Source organism: Neopelma chrysocephalum, unplaced genomic scaffold (assembly GCF_003984885.1).
Source record: "Neopelma chrysocephalum unplaced genomic scaffold, ASM398488v2 Primary Assembly neopelma1_147, whole genome shotgun sequence".
In the NCBI taxonomy this organism is placed as follows: domain Eukaryota; kingdom Metazoa; phylum Chordata; class Aves; order Passeriformes; family Pipridae; genus Neopelma; species Neopelma chrysocephalum.
This window is the reverse complement of record NW_020897809.1, coordinates 11,188,805-11,201,336: the sequence shown is the minus strand read 5'-3', so window position 1 is coordinate 11,201,336 and position 12,532 is coordinate 11,188,805. Positions and strand designations below refer to the sequence as shown.

The 12,532-nt window shown below is 46.7% G+C and overlaps 1 protein-coding gene across 6 annotated transcripts in view; it reads left to right on the top strand.

The window, feature by feature from the left end:
- ADAMTS9 (ADAM metallopeptidase with thrombospondin type 1 motif 9) overlaps nt 1-12,532 on the top strand; it is an 82,573-nt gene that overhangs the window by 61,038 nt on the left and 9,003 nt on the right. For 5 of the 6 annotated variants that reach the window (XR_003536969.1, XM_027700638.1, XM_027700641.1 and 2 more), the window contains 3 exons: nt 3,120-3,293; nt 9,259-9,432; nt 10,929-11,123. Coding sequence is in view for 5 of the 6 variants with exons in the window: in XM_027700638.1 (XP_027556439.1) it covers nt 3,120-3,293; nt 9,259-9,432; nt 10,929-11,123 (543 nt within the window). In the remaining variant the exon portion in view is untranslated. The remainder of the gene's footprint in view (nt 1-3,119; nt 3,294-9,258; nt 9,433-10,928; nt 11,124-12,532) is intronic. The other variant, XM_027700639.1, reaches the window with a different exon arrangement.

Below are 12,532 nucleotides of genomic sequence, written 5' to 3'. Positions count from 1 at the left end.
TAAGAGTTATTTGTTGTTAAATGGATAAAGTGCTAAGTGTTCATTCAGAATGGAGGTTCAGTTACTGAGGTCTAGGTTCTTTACCTGAGGAATGGCTGGGAGCATCCAGCCTGTGAAATCCACAGTGCTGCTTCCATATTGGAAATTAAGTCAGTATTATTGCCGTTATTACCTGCAGGACTGAAACCTTAATTTTATACAGGAGCTGGACTGAAATGAAAGGAAATTAGATAGTCTTGTCGTATCTGATTTGCACCTTATTTAAAATGACTGCTTCTGAAAGCAGTTTTTTACAGCTAATAATTGTAAACATAATAACGTGATGATCTGTCGATTGCATTAAAATACACTAATATTAATTGATAAAAGTGTTTTAAAATTCCCAGCATTCCACTGCATGATGGTAGTTAATTTTATGCAAGTGGAGAAAGAAACTCAAGTTAATAGGAGAAGGTGATTTATGGCCTGAGGTAATCTCTCATGACTGGGCAATTAAGGAATATTTGTATGCTAATGATAAGGCTAAGAATAGGCATTTCCAGGAGTAGCTCCTCGGCCCAGTCCCTGATGCTGGATGTGCTCAGCCAGCCAGGGTCTTGCTTGGGGAAAAAAATGAAGGGATAGAAATACTTATTCTACAATATCAAACTGGGCTTTTTAAAGCCATATGAAATGCTGTGACACGGATCTCGGAGCCTCACTGGTGCTGGCAGCGTTTCTCTGTCTGTGACAGATGAAGAGTTGGGGCTGTCAGAGGTTTGGAGCTCTGGCTGTGGGTCCCTGGCTATTGCAGGGCTTTGCCAAAGATTTAATGCCTTAGACCTGAGCTGGATTTAGGTGCTGAATTTCTCATTAAGACCATGAAACCGACAGGGGTTTGGCGCTCTGAATATCCAGGAAATCAGGGTATAAATGGGCAAAGAAACTCTGTGTCACCTTCCCTGTCACCAGTGCCACTGTTGCAAATAGGAGCCATGATCGGTTTGCACTTAGATACTATCAAAAAATATAAAGCTTTCTGAAGGTCTAATTGCCTCAGAAAAATAATCCCAAAGCTGAGCTGCTGTGAGCTGGCTGCCTTTTCTTCTTGGTAAATCAGCAAAAGTCTGTGTGAGAACTAAGCCAAGGTTTTACCATAAAAATGCGTCTTTGTGTTGCCATATATGCACAGGACCTGTTGCATTGTGCCTTTAGGGTCTTTTTTTCTTTTCCTTTTGGGAAAAGGAATTATTCAGAAAATCAGGATTAAAAATTACAGGAAGGGTTAAAAATTAATCCCAGTCGGGCACTGGCTATGCTGATGCTCCGCTCCCAGATTTTTTTCTCTTTGGATGTTTTATATTCAGAGGGTGGTAAATTCTTTTCTAGGTTGTTATGAACTCACCTCCCTGCAGCAAAGCATTTTTAATATACCTGTAATAATCAGAAGGGAAGGAAAAAGGCTTTTTCTCCAAGTTTTAAACGAGCCCGTGTCTGCACTGAAATGTCAGATTTAATGTGTTTGCTTCTCCTAAGTGATATCAATTATGGCCGTTTACCTTTCACTTAGCAAAAATACCAATATTTATTCTGCTCTCTGGTATTTACATATTTCAGTTACAGGCTGAAATCAGCCTTGTTTAAAAACACGGATAGAACATCAGGTAATGATTCTGGCACAGCACAGGGACCACCCTCCCTCTCTCCAAACCGGGGTGTCACAGATAGCACAGGCCACCGTAAAAGAGCCACAGTGTCGCTTGTGCTCCTCTATACTAACATACCCGGGCACGTGCTTTTTAGGTTGATGATAAATGCAAACCAAAAGGCATTTTAGAGCGTGGTAGGCATCCTGGTGTATACGTTTCTCCAAGTTTGTGGCCATTATTCAGTTTAGTGTCCCCTATGGAACGCGTAGGACAAACAGCGCTGTTAATCCTGGTGCAGCATATGGGAAGCGTTTGCATCACCAGTGACAGAAATCCCTGTCACTGCTGCTTTCCAAAAGCTACACAAGGATACTCCCACCCTCTTAGAAATATCGGAAGCGAGAGGAATATTCACAGTCAGCTTTTCTTTGGTCCTCTTGGCTTTATGGGGCATTAGTATAGTAAAGCAAACAGCATTATGGAGGAACACTCTGCAGAAGAGGGAATTGCTTCCCCATTAGGCACCGATTAATTCCCTGCCTTAAGAAGGCTCGGTTTTATTGGTATTGCAATAACAGGCTGTGAACTTGTTTTCTTAGTTCCTGATATATTAATAAGGTTGCTTATATTAGCTTTTAATTCAGCTGTGTTTTAAATGCGTACCTTTGATTTTTACATGCTTTCTTCTATAAATGCAAATTCTCTTTATTTTAAATCTACATAGTACACTGCTCTAGCCAGAAAGAATCTATATCAGAGGGATGTTAAGTACTGCTAAACATATTAGTGAGCAGTCACAACACTAAGAAAGAAAGAAAAAATAAGCAGTTAAAAGCATTGTAGTATAGATAATAATTTGAGGATGTCTGAGAATCAGAGTAATTCAGGCATTTCTTGCTGTGCCTGGAAGTTGGGAGTTGAGAAAAACTCCACAGTGTAATGGAGGAAATATGAAATGCAGTTAATTTCAAAAAGACATTTATTTTCACAAACTAACATTATTCCCTGCCTTGTGTGCATGTGCATGTTTAGATGCTTGCTGAAAGAAATCCCAGCTGTATCACACCTTTCCCCCTCTACTGCTACAGACTTTCTTCTACACAATCCAAATTTGCTTTCCATTAAAGTCCACTCTGTTTGTGGCATTTGATGTATTTTGAACTATTACGTTTTTGAGTGAGTGCCTGAGCTGCCTCTGGCGTGTCGTGATGGTTTAGCAGTGCCGCTGTCTCCAGAGGATTTTGCAATAAAAATCCTGGCCGGGGAAGTCCTGACCCCAGTGAAGCCAGCGGCAAAAAAATCCCGCTGGCTTCAGCGGAGCAGGGATTTCAGCCTGCCTGCAATAATTTCCCCCTTGTGCAATGAAAAGTCTCACCTGGAAGTTTTAACAGAGCATCGCTGCTGCCGAGCCCAGAGCAGAGGGTGAACCCCATGAACTTACCGTGATGGGTGTGATGGGCGCCGACACTCACCTTCTGTCCTTTCCTCCAGTGCTCCGTGTCCTGTGGCCGGGGTGTCCAGCGCCGCGCCGTGCACTGCCACAGCGGCGCCCCGAAGGCAGCCGAGGATGTCGAGTGTGACCCGGCCAGCCGTCCCCCTCCGCAGCGGGACTGTCACCTCCCCGAGTGCCCCACGCACCGCTGGGCAGCCGGCGAATGGCAGCCGGTAAGCGGGGACCCCCCTTCACCCATCCCCGGGGTCACGGCACTTGTGCTCTCAAGCGCGGGATGATGCTGGAGACGGGGTCGAGGAGGCCGGGGATTGCTGCTGGAGGGTCGGGGTGTTGGGGGGTGCAAGCAGGGCTTGCCAAAACAAAAAAAGAGCAGAGGGAATGCTCATGCGTGCTGGCTGGAAGGGGGAGAGGAGAAATATCTCGGTAGGGTTAATTTATTGCTTCGTGCTGCCCTGTGTTTGGCTGGGACCTATGCAAATATTGAGCAGGTTTTGGGTAGGGCGGATTTGGGTCTGTTCCCAGAGGCAGAGCCCTGCGGTGCTGCTGCAGCCTGAGTTTCGTGCCTGTGGGTTTGAAGGAATCAGGGAACAGTGGTAATTCCCATTTTCCTGCACCATCACCCCATCTTCTTTTGATGTCCCTCTCCTTTCACTGAGCTCCCAGTCCATGCTCTTTTGTCAAGCCATGAGCAGTGCTGAGATGGGGTCTCCCAAGGGACAGGGTGCTTTTCTGAGTGACCAGGATCAGTCCCCAGCAAAAACAACCCTTTAGGCTGGATCAGGGGATAAAGCTGCTGCTCCAGTGGTTCAGGGAGTGACTACAACTCTCCTGCAGTGTGGGCAATGGGGGGGCCTGAGGCTGAGGGGTGGTAGGAGAATGAGGGGACTCTGAGCAGGAGGAGCCCTCCCATGTGCTGCCAAGAGGGTGCCATGTCAGTCTTCAAGTGCACAACAGGTTTTGGCTGAGAGAGTTCAGACCAGGTACCAAAATTATTCTTTGCATTCTGCTTTTGTTCCATTTTTAGCCATCCCTGGGTCAGTCCTGCCTCAGTTCTCTTCCATCCCTATCCCACTGTCCCAGGCTCTTCCCTGTGGAGCAGGGTCTGCCAGCCTTGGAAATGGGAAAGGCAGCTCTGGGGAGTTGACTCCTGTGTCACACAGCCTGCAGGAGGGGCCACCACTACTATGGAGAGTGTGTCCTCATCACACAGGGAGAAAGGGATTGCCCATCATGGCCCTCCAGGAGGCAGGGGGTAGAGGGGGCAGAAGACACCCCCACCCAGGTGCATCAGCCTCCCTGCAAAACTGTTGCTGGCTCCAGTGGCAGAACCCTTCACCCTTGGAACAGCAAAGGTCTCACTGATTTTTGAGGCGGATGATCAGAGCCTGATCCTGGCCACCTGGAATCCTGCAGTGCACAACTTCAGGGAGCAGGAAGAATATTAATCAAATGGGGACCCAGCATTCCTTGGCAGTCAGGGGGCTTTTATAGTGCTCCTGCATGGCCCAGAGAGGTCTTGAAGGGGGATAAAATTGGTCCAGGTTCCTTTGCTGTCGGGACAGTGTAAAGAGGCCACGGTGTGAAGGAAAGCAGGGCCTCCTGCTCCGGTAACAAAAGATGGAGAGGAGCCACCAGCTTCCTGCTCAGAGCTTTGGTGTCTGCAGACACTTCCAGAGCCTTTATGGTGTCAATAAAAAGAAGAAAGAAAGAAAAAAAAAAAGAAAAAAGGGAAGACTTTAGAAAAAGCAAATTTGATGAGAGAAAAAGCAGCTCACACATGCAGAGGCTGTGGAACGTTTCCTCTACAGCAAGAAAAAATTCCAGGTTAAGGCAGTGTTTGCTTTCCTCTCATCTCTCCTTCCCCACAGGCTTCAAGTTTAGCTTCATTTCCCCAGTCTCAGTAGTGCTGGGAAGCTGGGTTTATAATCCTGTGTAACCTGGCCACAAGTACAGGAGGCCAGAGGGGATTGTGCCCTTTCCCAGCTGCCGGGGAGCCAAGGTGAGATGGGAAGCAGCAGGAGGCAAAGCCGAGCTGGCCATGCAGTGGTACCTGATCGAAACATCCCAGCCTGAAAAAGAAATGTAGGAATGGCTGAGGGGGCTCCAGCAAATTCCTTGCAATGAACTTTTGGTTTTACAGAGCCCATTAATTTCTTCAGCTAATAAATTTACAGTCAGCAAAGTAGGTCACTAAACAGCATGCAGTGCTAGTCCTTACCTAGTGGTGCAATTAGTCCTGAAAAGCCAGAGCTCCCACCCCGTCCTTTCATAGAATCATAGAATCATTAAGGTTTGAAAAGACCTCCAAGATCATAAAGTCCAACCTTCAACCAAATTTTGCCTTCTCTCCCATATTTTTGCAACTTTTCAAACCAGTGGTGAGGCCCCTGTCTTCTTCCACCCTGTCAAGCCCTTGGTGAGAGGTGAATGCTGATGTTTTCCTAAGTTTTCCAGGGCTCCCCCAGTTGCACTGGGGAAATTTTTCACATATTATGGAGATACTTTTTTTCCCCAGAAGGGCTTTACTAGGGGGAGGGGCTGAAAGTTTCCTCACCCATAGGTAACCATTAATAGGAAAACACCAGAGATGCCCAATGTGAGCTCGTCCCTTTGGCTGACTCCAGGCAGTTCTTTCAAGCTCTTCTCATTTTGTTCTGATGTACCCAGTGAAAAAAAGAAATAGCCCCTTCTTCCCAGCCTTTAATACTGTCTGTGTGTTATTTACAGTGAGGAGGCACAGATTGCATTAGTATTCTCTGAGCAGGGAGCAGCAATGAAATCCCTAATTGACATGAAAGCCAGGATGTAAAATAACATCCCAGCACTGTCTTGTTCTTGATTTCTTATCTTTAAAGGAAATCTGTCAAGAGGTTTGGGGGTTTTTTTTATTGTTCTTTTTTGTTGTTGTTTAGAAAAAAGTTGGTCTTGCCAATGTGAAGGAATAGGGAACTTATTGGAAACCCTTTACTGCTCTGTTGGTATATCACCATTAATTACCTGTTCTCAGTGCCCGCACCGGGGAGAAGAAAGTCAATAGAAAGAGCCTTGCTGATGTCAAAGTGAAACTCAGACCAGAGTCATAAAGGAAAAGAGGAAATTGGGAGAGAGAAGGGTTTTTTCTTTCATTCGAGCCTCTGTGGAAGGACAATGCATGGTTCTCAAAGCTGCAATGCAATTCTTGAATCTTTGACATTTGCTATTTGGGGTGAAATTATGCCATCCTTGCCTGATTTGAATTGCAGAGTTACCCAAGGCATGTTCCAAGTGTTCGTGGCATGGGGAGTTCATTTCTTCTCTGTGTCAGATGGTGATTTAAAAAAAAAAGAAGAAAACAATGAATGCTTTTGCAAAGCAATGCCTTTGGGGTTATTTTAATTATTGTTATTACTCTTCTAAAACAGTTGCAGAAGTGCTTGAAATGGTCCTTAATTTGAACTGCCAGGAAAATAGTTCAGAATTTGGGAAATGAGACGCAAGAGACAAATATTGTCAAATGCCTGACCTGTTTTTCAGCTTTTGCTATCAATAGCTGTTATACCCTGGCCCCACTGTTTTTATGTGAGATTTAAATCAGTCTTGAACATGAGATTTCATACAAAATCTATCACTGTATTGAAAGGAATAATAGCCTTTCCATGCTATCTGGACTGTCCGCTTTCTCCATGAATAATGTTTTATAACCTTGGGGGGCTGATTGGAACCTCTGCAGCGTTTCTCTTTGACTTAGTTTATGACAGCCTCACTGTCTTTGAGCCACATTTAATATTTCAGCGGGATTATTTTGATTGCCGATTACCCCTAAAAAATACAAATAATTAAACTTTATTTTACTGATTATGACAAAATGCACAGAGCTGGCTCAGGTTTATTTGGCCACACAACTGTTATTTGCAGAGAAACCCAAAGCAGGCTGGCATGTGCTTGAGAGTGTCAATCTCCCATCAGCAAGTAATGACTTTAAACGAGGAGAGGATGGGCTTTTGATGTGCTGTAAACAAGGATGGGCTTTTGATGTGATAGCTCTTCACGGCCAAAGTCAGAAAATGCGTTGATGGCATAGAGATTGTTCACCCTCTTAAAATTAAACCTGAGCCAATGAACTTTGCAAATTTAGGCTTAAATATACATTAAGGGGAGGAGACAAAATCAGCCTTTCTTCCCACTCCTTGCAAGGTGCCTCCTGTGGCCATCAGCGGCCGAACCATTCACCCCTTGCTGGGCTGGCAAATGCAAACCAAAGACAAGGGGAGCTTTGAGCATCCCGTGGCCCCACTCCCACTGTGCTAGAGAGTCCCTCATTGGGGGGAGCAGGAAGGTCGGGGTTCAGGCTGCTCCAAAAGGTGCCTGGCTGGAAGGAAGCTCAGGGAAGCTGCACCTTCCAGATGGAGCACGAGTGATGCCACATGCACATGCAATGACCCCCTTTCAGTTTTTACTTATGTAATAGGGAGATAGTCAGAGATGGGCAAATATAGCACAGTTTGTTTGCTTTCTGGGGAAATCACACTCCAGCAAATTCCTCCACCCCCTGTAGGATCGCCATGTTTCAGCAAAGACCTAAAAGGAGCTTCCACTCCAAGGACTCAAAGCAAGAGAGTAAATAAGGTTGAAAGCACACAGAGCCCTTGGGGTCTTTTGGCAGACTGTGGATTTTGCAATGTTGACTGTTGCCTAAGAGCTCCTAAGTTATTCTTTTGGAATAAATGCTGCTTTGTGGGGCTCCCTTTCCTTCCCCATCACTCTCCACTTTGCCCCAGTACTCAGTATTTACACCCAACATGACGTTGCACTCACTGCGACTCTCCTGGTTTGCTGCTCCTGCCATGGACTGACCTGATTTTTCAGAGTTCTCACATAATTTACAATCTTGGTTCTGACAGCTAATTACAGAAACAGGGCCCCGACAGTGCCTGCGTTTTGCAATTAGCTGAACCCACTAAGATCTCGCTAATTGTGGGCCAGCCAGGGGAGCAGGAGCTGCTTCAGGGAGGCTGGAAACGATGTTTGGAGGGTGAGACTCTAAATAGAATAAACTGACACAGTCCTCCAAGCCTAGGTGACTTCAAACAGGGCTTCTGTACAAATAGGGATGGTCTGATTGAATGTTTCATCCTTTTCCTTGGGGGAAGACATTTCCTACATGTTGTATAAAATGATTATTCTCATGCGTTTTTCTCCTTGTTAATCCAGTTAGTTGAAAGTGTTAGAAGTCCATTACAGGCGATAACTTTAGGAAAATAGGGGTTTATCCAGACAACTGCTCCTACGCTGATTTGTTTTGTTTTATGTGTATTTTTTCTAAGATGCTCTCCAAGCACAGCCTCACAGCCGGGCTGGTTTTTCCAAGATGAGAAAGAACTGAGTCCTTAAAGTCTCCAGAAGGCCGTGGGGAGAAGTTGTGCTCAGCTGGCATGGGTTGCTCTTAATATCAGGCAGGGCAATGTTTAAAAGAGAATAAACCCACAGGGCTGCCTCCAGTGCAGTGGCTGCAGAGTTGCGTTCAAGGCCAGGCTGGAAGAAGCTCTGAGCAACCTAGTCTAGTGGAAGGTGTCCCTGCCCATGGCAGAGGGTTGGAACTTTAAGGTGTCTTCCAACCGAAAAGATTCCATGATGATTCTATGGGCCCCCACTCCATGCCAGGGCAGGGCGTTGCTGCTCACCTGCTGATGGGGACTGGGGAAGGGGGTCCCCCAACACCAGCCACTGCCAAAGGTGTAGCAGTGTGTTTTTTGGAAGGGGGATGGTTGAGTTGTCATTCTTCAAACAGTTGTATTTCCTAGAGGCTGAAATGATGGGGGTTGGCCCCTTTCTTTTCCCCTTGCCCCATCTCCTGGCCCAGCATACCCGTTCCTGCATCTCTTGGTCCCATCACAGCTGGACCCTATATCTGCCCCTTCCCAATACCTCCTACCTCAGTTTCTTCTCTCTCCCTACATCTTTGATTCGGGTTAGTACCTCCAGAAGTCAGGAGCAGTTTGTCACTGGATGTTCCCAAAGCACCTGGCACAGCAGGGCCCTGGTCGAAAGTTTGCCCCCAAGTGATACCAGTGGCAGATGCCAACATGAGGCACAGAGCCACTACTCAGGCAGGCTGCTGGGAGGAGGGATCCCTCCAGATGGCTGTTCATTTTCTGAAATCCCTCATGGGTTGCATGAGCCATTGTTTCTTGCACACAGTGCATGAAGACGTGCGGGGAGACGTCCCGGTACCGCAAGGTGGTCTGTGTGGATGAGAACAACAAGCAGCTGCAGAACAGCGGCTACTGCGATGCCAGCAAACGCCCCCCCGAAATCGAGAGCTGTGGGCTGCCACCCTGTGAATACATCTGGATCACGGGGGAGTGGTCAGAGGTGAGTCCCCATCCCTGTCCGTGCACAGGGGCTGTGCCACTCGGCACCGGGCCATACTCTCCTTCTCTCAGTGCTGCCCTTGCTGAGGTATTGCAACCCAAATCAACACTGGCAGGGCAGTGCTGCGTGCTTTAATTATTATTTTTGGGGCTGTTTCTCTGTGCAATCTCCCTGTTGGAGAGAAAGGAACAAGGCTGTGGGAGATGACCAGGATATTAAAGACTAAGAGCAGCATGCTCAGGGTCCTAGCTAATATCTGGAGGCAATTTCCTTCCAAAGCACGTCGTGTTCAGCAGGCACCCTCTTTGGTTTTTTGCTGGTTTATTTCATTCATTCATTTATTTATGTGGTTTTATTGCCATCCCCTCCTGAATGGCTCCAGGGCCCTGTGGACTGTGCAAGGGTCCAGGCGAGCATCATGGGGGAAAGGCAAGCCTGGATGTGACCATGGGGACACATCCTTCCTCAGTGCTGTCTTTGGCAGGAGCAAGGACCCAGAGTGAGCAAAGGCAGGAGATTCATCCTAACAGCTGGGAGAGGGCTCGGCAAGGAAAATAGATGAGTTTTCCTTGCGGCAGGCGCCGCATGCGGGAGGACCTGGGCTAATCTCAGCCTGTTTCCTCCTGCAGCCAGTGAAGGATTACTTTCAGTTGGAGGAACAGCAGAGGGAAATGACAAGGCAGCTGCTGACACAGCACTGATTAAAAGGAAAGAACAAGAAAAGGGAAAAAAGAAAACATGCCAGGACTGAGGGGGAGGAGAGACAAGCCACCCAAGATAGAGCAAGAGGGGAAAACGCGGTGACATGATAATATCTCAGAGCAGCCTGGTCTCCTGAGTGATTTCCTAAGAGAAATACTGAGCTGCCTGTGAGGCTGAAGCCCTGGCTGCCCCTTGCCCAGACACCCTCTACCCACTCCCAACATCTCTGACCCTCTGGGAGCACTCTGGCCCATGAAGACAGAGAGGTGGGATAGGACTCTCAGAGCCAGAGATTGTCTCTCCTCAGCTCCCACTCAGCCTTTTGAGGAAGGCAGAACACTGTTTATCTTCTAATTACAAGGAAAAATTTCTCGTTCTTCCAGTTGCTGCCAAATACCTGCAATTCAGGGTCAATCTCTGTGTATCCCATGGGAAAAAAACAAACAACAAACCAAACCAACTAAATAATAGAGGCATTTCTGAGTTCCCAAGGATCTTCTGCTCCTTTCTTTGCACTTGGGAAGAAATAACATGTGCCCAGGAGCCAGCCTGGCATAGAGAGTCCTGGAGCACTTGTAGATCCATTCCAGAGAGGAACTGGGTGCTCAAAGACAGTGTCAAGCACCAACTCACTTGTAGTAGCCTCTCATGATACTCATGAGTGGCTTAACTAGATACTAGTGATCCCCTGGAGCAGCTTGCTGTGTTACAAGCTGACAAGCCTGCTTTTCCTCCCCGTTTTTGGTGGCCTTACTGAAGCATGTGGTGCTCACTGGTGTTTCCTCTGCCTGCAGTGCTCGGTCACGTGTGGGAAGGGATACAGGCAGCGCCTCGTGTCCTGCAGTGAGATTTACACCGGGAAGGACCACTATGAGTACGGGTACCAGAACATGGTCAACTGTCCTGGCACTCAGCCACCCAACATCCAGCCCTGCTACCTCGGGGAATGCCCTGTCTCGGCGTCCTGGCGCGTCGGCAACTGGGGAAGCGTAAGTTTGGAAAACTTCTTTTTTTAACTGAAAAGATTGGAACAAACTGGTATTTTTTTTACGTCAGGGACACAGACTGAAGGTTTGGAGGGGGAATGTTTAAAAGCTGCATAAATTAATGCACTGAATACTCTGGTGGAGCAGCAGCCCCACTGTGTGTAGGGCTCCATGCTCCAGACTGAACTCCATTGTATGGGGGAGTCCCAGCAGCTACAAGTAGAGTCATAATCTACATGAAAATTTGGATGTAGCCAAAATTTGTGGCGGTGTTGATGGTCATGCTGAGTGCTCAGTGCTCTTGCAGAAAACAAGGGTTTGAAAGTCTTGTGCTGGAAAAATCGATGGATTGCTGGCAACTGCAGTTGATCCCACCCGGCCACATGTATGAACAAGACTTTGGAACCACCAGTAGGTCAAAACACTGGTTATTTAAGCCTTAAAATTATTTTTTCTTTTTTTTTTTTTCTGCCCCTCCTTCTTACAAATGCTGGGACAGGGGAGGGGAAAGAATTTGGCCTTTCTGCTAAAGTTATTTGGGTTGAGCCTCTTCTGGGGCCTGAACTACAAGATCAAATTTTAGTTAAGGTGATAACATTTCACTTCTTTGGGCTTCTGACATTCTTTGAAATGTGATGTTTCTCCCATAAACTTGATTTATTAACCCAGCTCAGGCATTTGTAGGAATTTGTCAAACCTTTACAAGGCAACGAGGGTAAAGCCAAGCAATATGTAGAGGAAGTTGTCACAGTAACTGGCAAACCTGTTTGAAACCAAAGTTCCTCCTGCCCCACAGGAAGCTTCAGATCCTCCCTGTGAGTCAGTGCACAGGATGAGCTGCTGTTTGGTTGCTCTAGTAACTTGTGCAGCTTCAGCCATAAGATTGCCCTTGATCTGTGCTGTTTGAGGATGACCCAGTATTTGCACAGATTTATCCATTTTTCCGGCGGGTGAGGGGAGAGAAGATTGAGGCTCCATTTTTTTTGTGCAATTTGGATAGAAAACAACAGCCATGTTTGTTCAGAGGCCCCTGGCAGTGACCCAAGCAATGTCTCGCAGCCACCAGGAGAGGATTTCTACCATGCAGGCCTTCTGGTGAACATTTCTCTCTTGTATGACCTTCCTAATGTGAAAAATGAACCATTTCACTTGAGCACATGGTTCATCTTAACCAACTGCCTCATCCAGCAAAGTGTGCAAATGCTAAGCAAAGTATGGTAGTCTTCTTGAAGTAATCAATGATGATGATAATAATGAAGGGATTAATAATCAAAGGGACTACTCATTTGATTAAAATTGAACTTGTGTTTGAACACTTTGCAGGATTGGAGTCTTTCTCTTGGTACTAGGGAAACATCCTGTCTCTGTTCTTCTGGAACCCAGAAACTGTTGAGATAAACCCCAAATCTCTG